Source organism: Macrotis lagotis, chromosome 1 (assembly GCF_037893015.1).
Source record: "Macrotis lagotis isolate mMagLag1 chromosome 1, bilby.v1.9.chrom.fasta, whole genome shotgun sequence".
Classification (NCBI taxonomy): Eukaryota; Metazoa; Chordata; class Mammalia; order Peramelemorphia; family Peramelidae; genus Macrotis; species Macrotis lagotis.
In genome coordinates, this window is record NC_133658.1 from 903,060,881 (window position 1) to 903,079,910 (window position 19,030).

Genomic DNA, 19,030 nt, shown 5'->3' on the forward strand with positions numbered 1-19,030 from the left:
TATGTTTATATTTAAACATCAATGGGATGTTTTCACATCTCTCCAGTGGTCTGGAGAAGTGAGAAAATGTTTTGGTATTTTATGTTTTGGTGCTGGCCAGGATGTCCAAAAGTTTCACTTTGGTAAATTTGAAATCAAAAATTGGAAAGAGTAGTCTCTGTCTTTGTGTTTGTCTCTAAACTTCCGTGTGTTTGTGTGTGTGTGTGTGTGTGTGTCTGTGTGTGTGTGTGTGTGTAATTCCGATCTGAAATATAGTTAACTGAGTTAAATGTTTCTCCTTTTAGTTTGGGCTTTGAATTTAATCACTTTAAAAGGTCTAATTTAAAATTAAGAAATTAAATGTTGGAGTTGGAATTTGAGCTAACCCCCGTATGGGCATTGGGGGCATCCAGAAAAAAAGTACATGTGGAGAGATGGAGTGTCTTAGGAAAAAGATCAGTGACACTAGATTAAAGGGTATTACATCATACGAGTGTAAGAAGACTCAAATGACAGAGGCAAGGTGTCAGTTTTACAGGACTTTGAACACCAGAGGATTTTTTCTTTGCTCCTGGAGATACTAGAGTTATTGAGTATGAGGATGACATTACTGGATCTGCAGATATAAAATGATTTCAAAATGTGAAGGGATGAGAAGCACTAATAATAGGAGAGGGAAGGCAAAGGTCTCAAGAAAGTCATTTTGAAGAACAGGACTCCTAACCCTCATGAGGCATCAATAGTAATAGGTATTCCAAGGGGCAGAAGTGAAGACAGAAAATCCAATCATGCGGGATTTTAATTCAAAAGCTAGAACAAGTGAGAATCCATAGAGAGAACAACGAAGAAGGTTTTTTCCTAATATGAAATAAATGAAGAAATAAATATGACATCATACTAGAGACAGATTATAAAGGGTGTTAAAGGCCCCAGAAGAGTTTATTGTCCACCAAAACTATCTCCTATATTCCTCCCTGGGAAGGATGAAATTCACTTGGAGCAAGTTGTTTCTGTTCTGGACTCTGAGAATTAACTCTCTTTCTTTCTAAAATGTCCTTTTCCCATTTTCTGGTAAGATCTATACTCCATTCAACACTTTAGTCAATACCACCTATTTCCTCACCCCTTATAAGAATTCAGTGCCAACCAGACTTGACTCTGAACAAACCATACTTCCTATTAAATCAAGGTATTGACTGGGGCTTAGCCACCTTGCCTATACAAAAATGTTCAATGCCACTAAAATAGCATTCTGAATCAAGACAAAGAACCACAGAATTATAGCATGTGAAAGTTGAAATGTGCTTCAGCAGCCATCTTGAAGGAAATCTCAAAAAAAAGATCATTGTGGGCCCACTTCTTCCTTCTCCTGTGACTCAATACCCCATTAATTTGATTATACTCTTCTTCCTTACTTTTTTATCCCCATGTGTCTGTCTCCACACATTTTGTTATAGGCCCTGAACTTCGCCATGGCTTTAAGCAAGGTTTTTTTTAAATTCTCATTTATTTAAATTCTGTGTAAAATAAGGTGATTGGGAAAGTGGTGGAAAGGATAATATTGGTATCTGAGGACCTGGGTTTTTCTCTAAGTTATTATCATTCTTTCTTTCTTTTTTATATTCTGGACAAGTCACTAAACCTTACTTAGGCTTTAGTTTCCTCATCTATAAAATGAGGTCTTTGAATTGATGACATCCAAAATCTCTCCAAACATAAATCTATTGTTCTATCTCCCCCCCACCCCCAGCCCACTCTCAGGACCAGACCTGTTTTATCTCTTCCCCAATCCCCACACCAGAATTCTCAAGCATCAAAGATTTTGGAATTGTTATCTTTTCTCTACCAGCAGCTAATTGTATCTTATGGAGAACTCACACTGCGCAAACACTCACAAGAGGGTCAGAAAAACCCCCTAAGCACAGGACCACCAAGCATGACATGCGGACATCAGGGCTGCACTCTATGAGCCAAGCAGAATTGAAATACTTCAAAGAACATGTGATATAGGTCAGTTTAGAGTACCCATTCCATGTGTTCACGTGGACTATTTGTGCCCGACCTGAGCTCGAATGGGTCTGATCAACCATAATTGGACACAATGTAATTTGTCTCAAACATAGAGATGTCATTTTGGTCTTCTTTGATAGCAAAAGTTAAGAACCAACCAACCAACTAAATGTATTCCCTCAATTTTAAGGCATCACTGACTTGCACCCTGGTTCTATTTATCCACTTTATATCATATAGCTGTAAAAAGGTATGTTTATTTTAAATATATGCCTGGAAAATGACAAACAATTCCCCCAAGACCTCAGAATAAAATCCCAATTATACCATATTATCTAGGAGAGAGAAAGGACTACCAAAGAGGAAACCTTACCGGATTCTGCTGAGTTTCAACTGCAGTCCCAAAGGGCACTTCAGATAATTGCTCCGTGCCCCTTAGGTTGTCAGTGCTGGAATGGCTACAATACTCAGCTAGGATTTCTAGAATTCCTCATCCTCATGAATCCCAATTATGACCCAGATTGGAGATTCCACCGTCCAACCCTAGAATAGAAGTCCAAGCACATGGGCACATTCCTAATGATACATTTAGAGATTTTTCTCTACTCTCTCAGGTATTCTCACTGACTAGCAGTGAGGGAGTCATCTCTCTCCCTCAGATGTGAATGAAGCAAAAGATAGGACCAGTGCTAAGCCAGCAGTTCTGAAAGCTAACATAGCTTCAGAGTCAGTAGGGAAGGGTTTTCTCTATGACATGGTTGACCAATGTGGAATAGAATGTATGTGGATGTGTTCAAAACAAATCCTTAGAATTGTCCCAGAAGCAGGTCTGTTGTTTCTTCCATGGGAAGGCTTGAGGTAAAGCAATCAAATGGAAGGTAATTACAGTCCAGGTATGAGAAGATAAGTAGCTTTCACCAAGGAGGTGGTGGTGTGAATGGAGAAAGGGGGACTTATATGTAAGATATAATGAAAACGACCTAACAGGAGATTAGATAAAAGGGGTAGGTTAGAAATATTGGAGTCAACGAGTATACCCAGGTTGTGAACTAGAGGACTGAGAAGATAGTGATTGGAAAGAGGAGAGGGCTTAGGGAAATGAGAATGGAAATAATAGTTTCAGCTGAAGGTTGAGGTTGAGCACCAGATTACAGAGACTTAAGAATTCAGTGAAAGGAATGGAAAGGAAATGGAAGGCCCTAATGGAGATGATTTTCTGGAGTTTGGTCAGGAAAGAGAGAACAGATATAGAATCATTAAGTAGTAAAGATAGTCAGAAGAAGTGAGAAATTTTTTAAAGAATGGAGGAAAGATGAGAATGTTTGTAGATAGCAAGAAAGCAGGAGACATATGGAAAGATACAGGAAACTGGAAAGAAAATGTGATGATAGAAGAAGCAATCTGTTGGAGAATATGGGATGGAATGGGATGAAAAGTGTATGTAGGGGAAGGTGATTTGGAAAAGAGCAGGGTCGTTCCTTTCTGTGACACAAGGGTGAAGAAGAAGATAATGGGGGAAACATCTAAGTAATGAGACAAGAAAGAGGAAAGGAGTTCTCCAAGAAAAACTTCAAATTTTTTAAGAAGTTATATGAGGTAAAGTCCTCATATCAGAGAGGGAAAGAAATGCCATGGGAAATGTGATAAAGGAAAAAAAGGCTTGGAGTAGTCACTATGGTGAGTTGGAGAGCAAATTCATAGGGAAGTATAACTGGTTTTGCCACAGTAAGCTCTCAGTTCAGATTATGTAATATAAATTTGTAGTGAACTCCGTGTCAGGATTTTATGATTTTCTTTGGCTCTGTGAAGAAGCACATGAATAGGACAGAAGGCAGCAGATTGTATAATCTAAGTCTAAGGCTTGTCAAGACTTGCTCAACAATAGGATGGGGGTGGTGAGAGATTCAAGGGCAGGGGATAGTGTAGAGTTGAAGTGGTTCATCCACAGGTCAAATCCAGGTCTGCTGACACCAAAGTCAAGGTTTTTTCCACTGCCCCACATCACTTCCTTGAGAGGAGTCAAAGACATGCACCACTCTCCTTTCCTTGGAGAATCAGAGAGTCCTTGGTTTAAAGTGTCACAGACATGATCCTGGTGTCTTGATTTTACTTAACTGTTTTCCTTTGTCATAAGGAAAGACCCAGGGAAGCATGGGAAAAGGGACGATATTCAGAAACTACTGGGATAGAAAACCAAAGGCATCAATTACATTTTAAATATTTTATTTGGAGAGCATAATATGGAAAAGAATGCCCATCTTTGTATGCCAGTTCCTAGCATATTGCTATGCATACAGAAAGTGCTTAATAATCACTCCCTAAAATTAAGAAGTGAATCAAAGTCAAGTGAGTAGATTGGATTAGTTCATTTCTGAAGGGACCCCCACCCCAATGAATAGAAAACTCTTCACCATTCTACCTTCCAAGGTCCCTTCTGACTCAGAATATCTGGGATCTGATGTTTACCTAGCACTCCGAGAGCCTGATTAACAAAATGGATACAGAGCTGGCCTGAGAGACCAGAAGACCAGCATACAAGGTCCATCTCTGACTACCCTGTCCCCCTAGACAAGTCACTGCAGCTAAGGTTGCTCCTGCAACTCCCCAAGACCATTTACTGTGAGCAGATGGTCTTGAGGACTATATCAAGTGTTCCCTACAGCCACAAAATCAAGACTCCCATTAAAAGAAAAATCATGTTACTTGCTATCAAGGGAAAAGGAGGGGGAAGGAAGGGAGAAAAATGTGGAACTCAAAACTCTTACCAAGAAATGAATACTAAAAACTAACTTTGCATGTATTTAGAAAATTTTTTTTTAGTTTTTTTGCAAGGCAATGGGGTCAAGCGGCTTGCCCAAGGCCACACAGCTAGGTGATTACTAAGTGTCTGAGGCCGAATTTGAACTCAAGTACTCCTGATTCCAAGGCCGGTGCTCTATCCACTGCACCACCTAGCTGCCCCTGAAAATAATTAATTTTTTAAAAATCATGCCGCTTTTCATATGTAATCATCCCTGTGAGATTAGTGGAAATGATAATATCTGGATGCAAGATTCAGTAAGTCAGGGTCATAGGAAGGAATTGAAACCAGGTCTTCTTGCCTCCAATGATGCTTTGTCATCATATGATTTGATCCCCTCTCCTAGGACAGAGGTTCATAAACACTCAGTTGAGACACAAGAGCACCAAGGATGGTTCTGAATCCCTGTTATAAGATAGGGTGAATCCACAGCATGAAAGAAGAAGGTTAGACTATAAGAAGGACATTTGGGACAAAAGTAATTTGGATCACTTTCTGAAAATATAGAATCATTATTGATCGAGATTGGAAGGGACCTCAGAGGCAACCCTCTCATTTTATCAATGAGAAAGCTGAAGCTACTTCTATCCCCTCTCTGATCATGTTTCCACTCATCTCAGGGTAAACAGTGCTGCATCCCCTCCAGTCTCTGTTCAGTCTGGTTGTCCTCTGGAAGAATATGTTTGATGACAACAGGGAGGTTGGCCCAGTGACTGCTTCTCTGGGGCTTGACCTTGTCTCGCATCAGCGAGGCTGGAATCGAAGCTGATAGATGGGAGGCAGTTTACCAACTCCACTCTCCCTAGGAGTGAGGTCAATGTCAGCAGGAGACATAGAGGAGCTCAGTGAGAAGTTCTGAAGGATGGTGGTGAAGAAGAGGAAAAGCTCCATTCGGGCAATGCCCTCACCCAGGCAGACTCGCTTCCCTAAGGGTTAAGAGAGGAGGGTCACAGACTTCATTGCCAAAGGGACCCCCACATTCCAAGTGTCATGGCAGCCATTGCCAAGAGGACCCCACCTCCCAAGTGACATGGAGATCATTACCAAGGGGATCCCATTCCCAAGTCTCATAGAGTCCATTGTCAAAGGAACCCCACATTCCAAGTGTCATGGAGGCCATTGCCAAGGGGACTTCATTTCTCAAATGTCACAGAGGCCAATGCCAAGGGGAACATCTTAGAAGTATACAAATTACTCCCTTCTTGACCTCCAGGTAAGAGCAGTAGCCTAATGTTTTCTCCCAATCCCCACAGGATCAGAGGGTAAAAGCTAGAAGGAACCTCAACTGCCTGAGACCCAGGGAGATGAAGTGATTTAGCATCACAGTTTTCCATATGGAAAGGGACCATAGAGATCATTTGATTCAAGTCTGTCATTTACACATGAAGAATTTGAGACTAAGAGAAAGGAAATGTCTTGTCCAGGGTTATTTTGGGGGACAGAGGGAGCCAGAGATTCCAATGCAAGGGGACAAAATTTGATCTCATGGATACACTAAGACTTGGAGAGATGAAATGGATGACCAAAAATGTGATATTAAAAGGGTGGATATATCATATTCCAAAGTAACAGAAGAGGCAGCAGAGAGGCATTACATATTAAGAAGATCAATTCATGTGAGAATATTCAGGAAATAAAGTGGAAAAGCAGGGTGGCATTTAGGTGAAGATCAACAGAGAGATATTGTTTCCTCTGCAAAATTCTGCCTTTGGCTACCTGAATAAAGGTTTGGTTTAATTGTTCTCCTTCACACTTAAAGAGTATTAAAAAGACATCACTGTTTTGAGGTCAAGATACAGTATGTCTGACTGTGACTGAGAAGACCAATAAGCATTTGGAAGGCTCTACCCTTTATAGGTCAGGCCAGAACAGTCCATGTGAACATTTGGAGTAGAGATGTCTGACATTGCACACCATTTTTGGGGGGGTGGGGGAGTTACTGCAATTCTGCTTTTTTATAGTATATATGATACAATATTATATATATATAATTATCTATTAGATTTTATATAAATATAAAAAGAGGCACAGTTTGTATGGCAAGGAATCTACTGACCCCAGGGTTCCAGTTTATCCAACATCCCCCAAGTTTCCCAATGGCCACTCACCTTCCAGAGAAGTCTGAAATAAAAGACTATAGCCAGAGAAAACCCAGGGCTGGTTGTCTTTAAGTGGCCCTTGAGGGCAGGGTGCCCCAGGGAGAGTTTCTATGGGCCTTGGGGATAATACCTACCTGAAGAAAAGGGAATAAAGGCCTCGTTCTTCTTCAGAGATCCCTGAGCATCCAAGAAATGGTTGGGGTCAAAGGCAGTGGGTTTGTCGAAGTGCTTGGGATCATTCAGGACTGTGCTCAGAAGAGGGTAGACCTCAGTGTCCTGCCACGAGAGGGGAGTGTCACCAAAAGCAGATAAAAAGATCCACTAAACCTTTCCCAACACCCAAGGCCAAACCATCAGGACCCTCCAGAGCCAGGGCATAACCTGGGCAAGCAAAGCCATACCAAGACAAGGCAGATATACCTTGACCTAGAGCCAAGGACACATGAGGGTTGAGATTTGCAGAGATGCTTGGCCAAGCCACAAGTAACAGTAGGTACCAGAATAAGCCCAAGGCACAGCAGAGTTTGGGCCCTTGGAGAATGAGGCAGGGTCAAGAAGACTCCCCATCAATTTCCACTGATCCACAAAGGCTGGAGTCTGGGATTATGAAGTCACAAGCATAGAGTTTATCTAATCCAATAGATGAGGAAACTGAGGCATGGAGAGACAGGATCTGTGCCCCAATCCTGTACTAGCTAACCTTCTAGTAGTCTTTGTTTAAGACCTCAGTTCTGGCTCTGCCACTTTCAGTGACATGTGGTTTTTATATGTGTATATAGAAGATATTTTATATATATAATTCTAAATGTGTTTGTAAGTCTATATGTGTGTATATGTATGTGTGGGTGTGTAAGCATATATATATATATATATATGTCTGTGTATGTATCATATGTCTGTGTGTATGTGAGCATAGATGCATGTGTGTATGTATGTATAATATATAGCCATATGTATTCTGTACATAGTAGACCAATGCGAGAACCTCCTTTAAAATGATTACATTAAGGGACAGCTAGGTGGCGTAGTGGATAAAGCACGGGTCTTGGAGTCAGGAGTACCTGAGTTCAAATCCGACCTCAGACACTTAATAATTACCTAGCCGTGTGGCCTTGGGCAAGCCACTTAACCCCATTTGCCTTTGAAAAAAAACTAAAATAAATAACATGATTACATTTTTATTGTAATCTTTTCTCCAGACTTCAATTTCTTCCCTATAAAAGCCTTGGGAGAAAGCTCCAGGGCCCCCATCAGTATTGACATTCTAGCTTTTCTTCTTTATGAGTTCTTAGAATGTTGGTTTTCAACTTTCAATATTATAATTCTGGAAATCTTAAGAACTTAAGAATCCTCCACATCCTAGTATTCTCTTTCTTTGTTGGCAGTGTCTGTTCTAAGGTCCTCAGAGTCCCTAGAACTCTAATGTTCTCTTTTCCATGTTTTTCCTGTCCTTCCAGGTTTGACATTCTATGTTCCATTGGATCTGGCAGGTCTACTCAATTGGGGTTGAAGTCCTCTAATGATGAGTTCCATGGGATCCTGAGTTCCATTACATGAGTTAGGAGTGAAAAGAAGAAGGAAGAGGAGGAGGAGGAGGAGGAGGAGAAGGAGGAGGAGGAGGAGGAGGAGAAAAAAGAAGGAAGAAGGAGGAAGAAGGAGGAGGAAGAAGAAGAAGAAGAAGAAGAAGAAGAAGAAGAAAGGAGGAGGAGGCAGAAGAAGAAGGGAGGAAGAAGAACATCATCATCATCATCATCTTGAGAAGGTTCTCACCTTGGGAATGAGGTAGCCCCTGAAGATAGTGTCCTTGGTCACAGAATGGGGCACACTCATGGGCATGAGGTCACTGAATCTCTGGGTCTCATGAATGACAGCATCAGTGTAGGGCATTTTGGCTCGATCTTTGAGCTCTGGAGCACGGTCCCTCCCAATCACCTGGTCAATCTCTTCCTGAACTTTCTCTGAAGCAGAAGAAGGGAAATATAAACCCAATCCATAAGAAGGGACCCAGCAGGGAAACTGAAAAATATGTGTATTTATATACATATTTCACATAACTGATTGAATTTATCCATTTAGATGGAAACAGAATAACTGAGGAATTCTTGGGTAATAACTTTCTGTGGGGGGAGTTTGAGCTCTTGAAAATTATCCATAGTACAGGACACTGTCAGGGAAAGTAGCCATATATCCCTCACCCCTTAAGGCATTTCTCAGAATCTTTTGCCAAAGACAGGAGCTTAGGAACTGAAACTGAAGAAAACTTCTCTCTAGCCTGTTTTCTTGTTGTTAATTAGGATAGGGTTCCTCCCTCCACCTGATGGCCATTTTCACATAAATCTTTGCTTGTCTCCAATCTCTGGGCAGAAGACTCATTCCCTGGAGCTGCCCCCATTTACCCACCTGCCACCCTGGGGTATTTGAGGAGAAAGAGGCAGCCATAGCGCAAGGTGGTACTGGTAGTCTCAGTGCCCGCAAAAAAGAGTGACAAGACAGTGAGGATGAGGTTTTTGTAGTGGAACTCAGTTTTAATGTCTCCTTTTTCCTAGGGAAGAGAAGGAGGAAAACAAGTACAAAAACTATTTAGAGAAGGAGAAGATCACAATTTATCCTCAGAGTATTCCTTCCATTTTCCTGAGTCTCCCTATCTCTTCACCTCTATGACTAAGACTCAGTCTCTCTGTGATTGATCCTTTCCAAATCTCTCCATCTTAGTCTCTCCTTTTTCTCTTTTTGTCTCCTTCTCCTTCTGTCTCTCTGTTTGTATTCTCTTCCTCTTCTGCTTCCACCTGTCTTTCTCACCCTCTACTTCTACCTCTTTTGGTTCTCTTTGCTGTAAATACATACAAACACACACACACACACACACACACACACACACACACACACAGACAAAAACACACACACAAAATGTCAGTACTTGGAATGGAGGGAAAAAAGGATGGCCCACCTTCTCCATCCGAAGCAGGTAGACATCAATGAAGTCTCGGGGGGCATTGGGATCCAGGCTCTTTTTATGTTTCTCCACATTATCAGCAATGAAGGCATTGATGGATATCAGGTTGTTTTTGGCACGCCAATGAGGACCAGGAAAGAATTTCAGGAAACCTGAAAAGAGCTCATACAGCTGATTGAAAGAAGGGAAAAGAGAATTAGATGAGCCCCCAGACTTCCATAGACCTCAGGATTCATCCAAACCTGAGCAACCCACACTCTGTTAAATACCTCTCCTCTGTATCCACCCTTACCTTTCCTCATTCCTACTCTTTCCTGTGTTCCCATCACCTATTTCCCTGTCTTCCTTTCCATGTCCTTCTGTCCCTGTGTCCCTGTACTCTTCTCCGTGTGCCTATGCTCTAATGTGTTCCAGTGCTCTCAAATTTTCTGCGTTTCTTCCTGTCTCCTTGTTCCCTTCTCTCTCTCCCAGTGTCACTCCCTTACTGTGGTCCCAAGTCCTACCTGACCCCAGGAAGAGCTGCTAAGGGCAAACGTGTCATTGAATTTGTTCAACAGGTCCTGAAACTTTTCATCATGATAGGAGAAACGTTCACCAAACACAATGGAGCAGATAATGTTGGCCGTTATAGAGTGGAAAAGGAAAGTAGGGTCCAACAGTTTTCCTGGGGAAAGGAGAGGAGGAAATTGTGGAGGAGTGGAGAGAAGAAGTTCAGGAGGTCATTGGGAAATTCCCTTGTGTCCATTGTCTCTGTTTCCTGTTTCTTCTTTATTCCATGCTTCTGCCTCTGTATAATTACTAGGCTTCTAAGATTGTACCAACAACCACCACCACTCCCCCCAACTCAGCATCAGGGAAAAGAAGCTCTTTTCCATCTCAGGGTCAAGCTTCCCTGATGGTCAGGTTCCACCTTGTTCCTTTTCTCAATTTCTGTCTTTGGGGCTATCTTTGCAGGGTGTCTCCCTAGACTTCTCCCTCTTCGTAGTGGTTTTTTCACTGTCTTCATCTCCATCTCTGTTTCAGCCTTTTTCTCACCCTGGGATTTCCGGAGCTCCTCAACCATGCACTGGGCCTCCTCTTGGATGCGTTCTTCAATGCTTCTTTTTCCCATCCCAAAATCCCGAAGTGTGGCCAAGGAGAATCTGCGCAAGGTCTTCCAGGTATTACCATTGGAAAAGGTAACCCCTGAAAGCAAAGGAGTATGGAATTTGTGATCGTGCCCTACTCACATCCTTCCTTCTTCATATCTTCATCCCACTCCAGTCTGTCTCCTCTGTCCACCCTGATCCCCCTCTTTTTATCATCCCCTACGTGTCTCTTTCTCTGATCCTCAGAGTCTAAATCCCTCATTCCTCAAACCTCACCACCATCTTGGCACAGTTCCCCAACCTCGGCCATAGCTTGGCCCACTCACCCTGCCCTTGGAACACTGAATCAACCATGGCAATGGGTCCTCGGCCACTGAACTCCTCAGACTTCTCCACCAGGGCTTCCTTCACAGCCTCAGGTCCACATAGTATTACCACAGGTCGGGAGCCCAGGTAAATGGTAAATACATCCCCGTACTTTTCCCGAAGCTATGGGAAAAGCCCCACCTCATTAGATCCCAGTTGGCACAATCCATTCTCCTCCATTATATGGAAGGGAATGTATTGAAATTAGGTGTATAGGGTCCCTTTTAGCTCTAACCTTCTAAGCTCTCTCTGTTCTAAAGTCCCTCATAGCTCTGACACTTCATGTCTTAAGATCTCTGGCAACTTTTAACATTCTGTGTTCCAGCATCTCATCCAACTCTGACATCTTATGATCCACATCCAAAGGGCCCTTCTAGCTCTGATTTTCTAGGCTTCTAAGAATCTAGAACCAACCCCCTAATCCCATTTCACTCTGATAATTCATCAGAGGCAGAGAAGTTCCTTTCCTTCCCCAGGGTCTAGAAGAGTGCTTTATTGGCATTAAGGTAAATTACTGATGATCTGGTCAGATTTCTTGGAGAAGTAACCCAAAGAGCAAGAGTAGCTTTCTCCCATCCATCCCAGGAAGAAACCTATCTTCTCTTAATAGTCGAAACTCCAAAGTTCCCATTCACTTTGACTTTACTTTTTTAGGAAGTGACAATGAATTTGAGAGAGAGGAGAGAGAGAGAGAGAGAGTAGAGTCAATATAATAAAAATGACAATTACACCTAAATTATTCTACTAATTCAGTGCCATTCCCATTAAATTATAATTATTTCATTGAACCAGAAAAAAATAAAATTCATTTGAAAGAATAAAAAGTGAAAAATATCAAGGGAATTAATATAAAAAGTTGTAAAAGAAGGAGTACTAGATCTTAAACTATTTTAAGGAGGTAATTATCAAAACTATCTAGTACTGACTTAAAAAAATAAAATATTGAATCAATGGAATAGAGTAGCATGCATAGACACTAGTAAATGACTATAGTAACATCATATTTGATAATTATAAAGATCTGAGCTTTGGGTATAAGAACTCACTATTTTGAAGGAAATTGCTGGGAAAACTGGAAGAAATGAGGTAAAGACTACTTTCTGACACCATTAGCCAAGATAAGGTCAAAATGGATATATGACCTAGATATAAAGGGAGATATCATAAATAAATAAGAAGAGCATGAAACATGTACTTATCAGATTTATGAATAAGAGAATAATTCATGAATAAACAATAGATAGAGCATTGTGGGATGTAAAATTAATCACTTTGATTACATTCAATTAAAAATGTCATACAAATAAAACAAATGTGGCCACGATTAGAAGAAAAGCAGAATATTGAGGATGGGGGCAATTTATAATTAGTTTCTCAGATAAGGGCCTCATATCTCAAATATTGAGCCAAATTATAAGGATATGAGTCAGCCCCCAACTAAAAGTCAAATGATATGAACAGGCTGTTTTTGGAAGAAATTATCAAAATTATAAGAAGTTCTATGAAAAAAATGTCCTGTCATTATTGATTAGAAAAATGCCAATTAAAACAACTCTGAAGGACCATCTCACATCCAGGAGTTTGACTAAAATGATAGGAGAAAATAACAAATGATGGAGGTGATGTGAAAAAAAATTGGGATAATAATTCACTTTGTAGGAGTCATTTTGGACAGAGATTTGGGAATTGTACCCAAAGAGTTATAAAACTATGTATACCATTGACCCAGCAATACCATTAGTTCTGCTTCCCAAGATAATCAGGGAAGAAAGAAAAGAATCTATGTGTTCTAAAATGTTTATAGCAGCTGTCTTTCTGGTGACAAAGTATTTGAAATTGAGAGGATCACCATCAATTAGGGAATAGCTAAACAAGTTGTGGTACATGATTGTAAGGGAATATCAGTGTGCTGTAAGAAATGATGAGCAAAGTTGGTTTCAGGAAAACATGGTAAGACTTTCATGTAACAAGAGGATGGAAATGAGCAGAACCAAGAGACCCTTGTATATGGTGACAACAATATTGTTCAAAGAGTAACTAAGCTATGAGTAATAGGATCATCCATATCAGCTGTGAAGACTTAGAAAGGAAAAAGCTATCTACCGCCAAAGAAAGAACTGAGGATATATGGAAGTATGTTATACGCATGTGTACATATATAATGTTGATCTTCTCAAATGTGGGATTGGGAGGGAGGGAAATAATTTGGAATTCAAATTTAACAAAATAAATAAATATTAAATAAGTCAATAAAACATTTAAATGGAAGAATAAAGAGACTGAAACCTCCCTTCCTTCTCTTCCCTCCCTACCCCTCCCTTCAAACCATCTTGGAGGAACAGAACTCAAGTGACCATGTCTGGTGGACAGTGAGGACAATGTAGAATCCAGATGTCATTGTGTTCATCCTCCCATGACCTCCACTCCCAGCCCTATGGAAGGTGCTTTTGGAGGTCTACTAAACAATATTTCTATCCTTTCTCCTCCTTCCCCAGAAGAAAACTGAGGTAGACTGTACTGGACATACCCTCTCCTCCAGCTTTAAAAAGCTCAGAGAAACCCAGATCCTGACTTCCCCTCCCTCTGAAAGATCATGATGCATTGATGCGTTTTTGTTTTGTTTTGTTTTTGTTTCTTAAGAAACCATGGGACTCTCCTGCCCTCCAAATAAAAATATTCTCCATATTGTCAATTCCAATACCCACATAGCACTCTGTATGATAGATCTCAAAGTGTTTATCCCTCACCAAGGAGGAGGTAAAAAAAGAAAACAGCAGTGAATCGATTCTCTAACTACTCTACATCCCCTCATCCCTCCAGAAAGATCCCTATTCTTACCTCCCACTGCTGCTAAACTCCCCCCACCCCCCCACCCCCCACCCCGCCACCACTTTACAATTATTCCTAGAGGAGAGCCAGGAGGGAAACTGAATTGAAAAGCATCCCACAAGGGCTGCGGAAGGCCCAGAAATCCCTCCCAGTGAACCATCTCGGAGCACTTATTCCAAGTCAAGGGGCTTAAGGAGGAAATTTCCCTGGAATGCAAGGAAAGCATCTAAAAGTTCCTCTCCCTGCTCCTTCCCACTGAGTGATCGCAAAGCGCTTATCTTGCATTTTGGAGAGCTCTTGGGGAAACTGAGGCAGCAGCATCCCTGCCGCCCCCAAGTGCTCACAGGAACCCAGGAGCGCCCCCCCGCCCGGGTCTGCCGCCCTCACCGCCACAAAGGATTTCAGGAGGCCGTGACGATCCATCTGCAGCAAATTCCCCAGGAAAGGCAAAGGTCGCGGCCCTGGAGGGAGGCGGCCTCTCCGGGAAGCCGGGGGACCCCGAGTCAAGAGCAGCAGGAGCCCCAGGAGGGCAGCCAGAAGGAGCAAGCACCCGGAATCCATGGCCCGAGCTCTGATGGACTTTGCGCCCCTGCCAAGCCTTTAAGGTCAGTCCAGAAGGGAGGCCCCGCCCTAGCTCGTCCCCACCCCACCCCGTTTACCCCCCTTTCCTGATCTTGCCAGGTGACAGCAGCTCCGCCTCCCCAGGTAAGTAACCTTTCTACCTATCCCGGTCCCTCCCTGGACCTCTGACCTCACCTCATCTCCACCCCTGTCCATGGTGCGCGGGGCATCCCCAGGTAATAGGTTCCAGGAGTCTCTGCAGTGGTCTCCACCCCGACTCCACCGGCCTCAGCTCCTGCCCACCTCTGGGAAACGAACTGCCCCCGGGTCTCCTCTCTGTCTTTTCCATCTCTCCTCTCCTCTTCTCTCTGTTCTTTTCCTTCCCTCCCCTTCTCTGTTTCTCTCTCTCTCTGTCTCTCTCTGTCTCTCTCTCTCTCTCTCTGTCTCTCTCTCTCTCTCTCTCTCCTCCCCTCCCCTCCCCCCATTCTCTGTTTTTCTTTGTCACACTTTAGGGAGAGATCTATAAAAAGTAAACTGATAACCAATGCACTCCCTCTGCTCTTGGAGTCATCAGAGTCCATGGCAGGTCAACCTAGGACAATGGGAACTTTCCTGACCCAGTGAATCCTGACCTGCCCAAACTAGCCTTGACTTTCCCCTCCCCTCACAGCCTCCCTTTCTGTATGTACACAAATGGGTCACCCTCTCTGATTTCAGCCTCCCTCCCTCCTCCACATCTGACCTGGAAGGGAGGAGATAGCTGCTGCAACCTTCAGTCTGCCCCTAAAGCTTCTAGGCAATGACTAGACAAAAAGAGATGGAGATCAACAGAAATCTGTCCCAAATATGGCAGGATTTGGAGAAGCAAAGAAGGAAAGACAGGTATAAGGGAGAATAAAGGGAGGAAAGAGGTAGAAAGATTTATGGGTGCAGAGAGACAGAAATAAGAACAATTAGAGACCAAAAGGTACACTATAGAGGAAAGTAAAGGAGGAAAAAGGAGATAGAAAAATTTGGGGGTACAGAGAGAGAAGTAAGGACAAGTGGAGACTAAAAGGAACATAATAGGGAATAGTAAAGGAATAAGGGAAGTAAAGAGATTTAGGGGTGCAGAGGGAGAAGTAAGATCAATTAGAGACCAAGATGTACACTATAGGGGAGAGTAGGATTTGAGGGTTCAGAGAGAGAAGAAGTGGAGACCAAGAGGGATCCTGAGAAGTAAGACAGAAAATCAGCTGGAAGGCTATCTTGTCCAACTATTACATGTTTCAGAAAAAACTGAAGTCCAAGGTAGACTTTCCCAAGATCTGAAAGAGAGATCTATGACATGGGGGGTAGAGGCTAGCTACAAGCCCCAGTGATGATTGGGACCAGGTGGTGGTGACAGAAGTAGCAGCAACTTTGGGACCTCTCAGGTCACAGATATAAAGGGGCATCTGGCAACTGATCAGAAAGAGATTAAAGGGAACCCATATGGTAGACCAGACATGGTTAGGAAACTCCAATGACTAAGTCTACTTCTGCATCACAATCAAAGGCAGAGAGGAACATATGTCAGACACCTTTGAGGAACAGTATTGTTTCCAGTTCCAAAAGAATAGGATCCCTGAGGAGTTCCTGCATCCATTGCAGTATCCAGTGCAATCCCAAGGGATCCAAGGAACTTCCTGGGTAAGGACTAGAGTGAAGACCAATGGAGCAGTGACCACAACTCTTCCCAGATCACACCACTTTAGAAAACGCCAGAAACTTTTAAACCCCTAGAAGTAGCTCTGAATACAGCAACATGAAAAAATCTGGAAGTTTGAGACTGTGCCCCTTAGCACAAGCTGGGAAAAGAGACCAACTTTAACATAAAGTTTAAAATCCTAAGCAATTCAGTTAGTTTTTTTCACAATCTTGTTTTCCAGTCTTTTTTTTTCCTTTTCCCCTCTACTGTCCACAGTAAGCATTTAATTTAGAAATTTACTAAATCTATTTCATTAGATCTAGATTTGGAAAGGATCATAAAGATCATTTCATCCAACTCCAGTTTAAAAAGAAAGAAATTGAAAGCCAGAAACATCAACTCCTACATTCTCCTACATTCAGTCAATAAAATTTATTGAAATGTTTGCTATGTACCAGTTTAAACAGTGAGAAAATAGAGAATGCTCTCTTGCCACAAAGGGCTTAAAGAATTCCTAAGTAGGGGGCGGCTAGGTGGCACAGTGGATACAAGCACTGGCCCTGGAGTCATGAGGACCTGAGTTCAAATCCGGCCTCAGACAATTAATAATTCCCTAGCTATGTGGCCTTGGGCAAGCCACTCAACCCCATTGCCTTGCCAAAAAAAAAAAAAAAGAAGAAGAAGAAGAATTTCTAAGTAGCTGGACAAAGGGTGAAACTCAAATACTTTAACTCCAAATATTGTGAGCTATGTATTACATAGTATCTCTAAGGAATGGAGAAGTAACCCATAATATAACTGGGAAATGAAATTATGCAAATGTTTTCCCCAGCTTTATTTATACTACTTTCAGGTGATGCAGGAACAAGGATATATCTGAAAAACTTCTAGTCTTTTTTCATGTGTTTGACACCTTTTTCTGTAATACACAGAGTTCCTCCTTTCATCTATAAGCTCTGTGAATTTTTCTTCCATATGTCCAAAATAACAAGAGTTGTCCATTCAGGGATAAAGGAAACAAAAACAGCTCTTGAATTGTTTTCCCCAAATAGGGTGCCAAGTACATGATTACTTCACAGGATAGAGAATGCTGTAACTGGGGTTGAACAATACCACTAACAGTACTCAGTCAGATTTGTAAGATGTTAATTTTAGGAACAATTTAGATTCCTGAAACTGAATTAAACTTCAGGATTAAAAATGTGTTAGTCTGAATGAATTTTTACTAGAACTTTCCTAAGTTTTTACTAAACACATCAATTATAGAGTCTGATTCTCAATATTCTGCAATGGATAACTTTTCCCTTCTCAAATCAGTCCTAAAAAAATGTTATTAGGGGCAGCTAGGTGGCGCTGTGGATAAAGCACCAGCCTTGGAGTCAGGGGTACCTGGGTTCAAATCCAGTCTCAGACACTTCATAATTACCTAGCCGTGTGGCCTTGGGCAAGCCACTTAACCCCATCTGCCTTGCAAAAAAAAAAAACTAAAAAAAAAAGTTATTAAATCCAAAATCCTTTTTGAATGATATCTAAATATTCAGTGACTTACATTAAGAATTATTCATCAATCCAGGATGTTGATAATCAACCTAGGTTCCTCAATTTTTTTAATTATTGATTTTATTTCCCCTAAACCCTCATAACTGATGGTAGCAGAAGCTTTGGTCAGATCTACAAACATTGTATACAGACATCTAATCTGTTCTTGGAATTATTCCTGGAGTTGTTGGCCAGCAAACACCATATCAACTCTTCCTTGACCCTTTCTGAAGCCTCACTGGCTCTCAGGGAGGTGTCCATCTTCCAGGTGAAAGATAACCTATTGAGAACTCAGACAATGATTTAAAGAGCAATACCCCAGTGATTGTTATGGGACAATCTATTCCATTTACCTTTATAGAGATGTTCAATGGAGGCATCCTTGAATTCCTGAGGAATAACCACTTCATGCCATATAACCTGGAAAATTTCAGTTAGCCTTTGGATGAGCAATGGACCCCCACCTTGTAGATCTCAGCTGGAATAGAATCAGCAACAGGTGCTTTGCCATTTGAAAGGAGCCTAATGAAATTCAAAAACCTCTTCTTCAGTTGGAACTTCAACTAGGACTGATTGATTTCAACTTGAGGTAAATGGTCAAAGGTTTCTGCATTGATGGATGATGATCTGTTAAGAATACTGCAGAGGTAGCTAGGTGGCACAGTGGATAGAGCACTAGTCCTGGAGTCAGGAGTACCTGAGTTCAAATTCAGCTTCAGACACTTAATAATTACCTAGCTGTGTGGCCTTGGGCAAGCCACTTAACCACATTTGCCTTGCAAAAACTTAAAAAAAAATACACTGTGGAAGTGTTCAGTCCATCTCTCTAGAATTTTAGCCCTATCATTAATCAATGTGGATCCATCAGCATTAAGTAATTGAGATTCACCACAGGTCTTTGGCCCATAAATAGCCTTCAGGGCATCATAAAAGCAAGAACTCTGGGATATATAGAATAGAATAGAATAGAATAGAATAGAATAGAATAGAATAGAATAGAATAGAATAGAATAGAATAGAATAGAATAGAATAGAATACACAAAGAATAAAATAGTCATCTCATTCTACTCTGCTCTGCTCTCTTCAGACCACCTCGGTCTTCTTCAATTCTTGCACAGCAATTTAGGAAAAAATGA

General features: G+C 41.7%; 1 protein-coding gene across 1 annotated transcript; it reads right to left on the bottom strand.

The window, feature by feature from the left end:
- Positions 1-4,343: 4,343 nt before the first annotated feature.
- Positions 4,344-14,723, bottom strand: LOC141509523 (cytochrome P450 2B4-like). The gene is made up of 9 exons (XM_074219138.1): positions 14,512-14,723; positions 11,256-11,418; positions 10,877-11,026; positions 10,345-10,505; positions 9,836-10,012; positions 9,289-9,430; positions 8,659-8,846; positions 7,023-7,164; positions 4,344-5,715 (listed from the first exon to the last, which is right to left on the bottom strand). Exons 1-9 carry the CDS (start codon positions 14,683-14,685, stop codon positions 5,534-5,536), a joined length of 1,479 nt encoding a protein of 492 aa, XP_074075239.1. The 5' UTR covers positions 14,686-14,723; the 3' UTR covers positions 4,344-5,533.
- Between the last annotated feature and the right edge of the window lie 4,307 nt (positions 14,724-19,030).

Coding starts and splice junctions, on each gene's coding strand:
- LOC141509523 (XM_074219138.1), bottom strand. CDS start 14,685: ATGGATTCCGGGTGCTTGCTCCTTCTGGCTGCCCTCCTGGGGCTCCTG. Junction 9,431..9,835: donor ACCTGCTTCGGATGGAGAAG/GTGGGCCATCCT, acceptor TCTCTTCCCTAG/GAAAAAGGAGACATTAAAAC. Junction 5,716..7,022: donor CTTTATTCCCTTTTCTTCAG/GTAGGTATTATC, acceptor CTTAACCCTTAG/GGAAGCGAGTCTGCCTGGGT.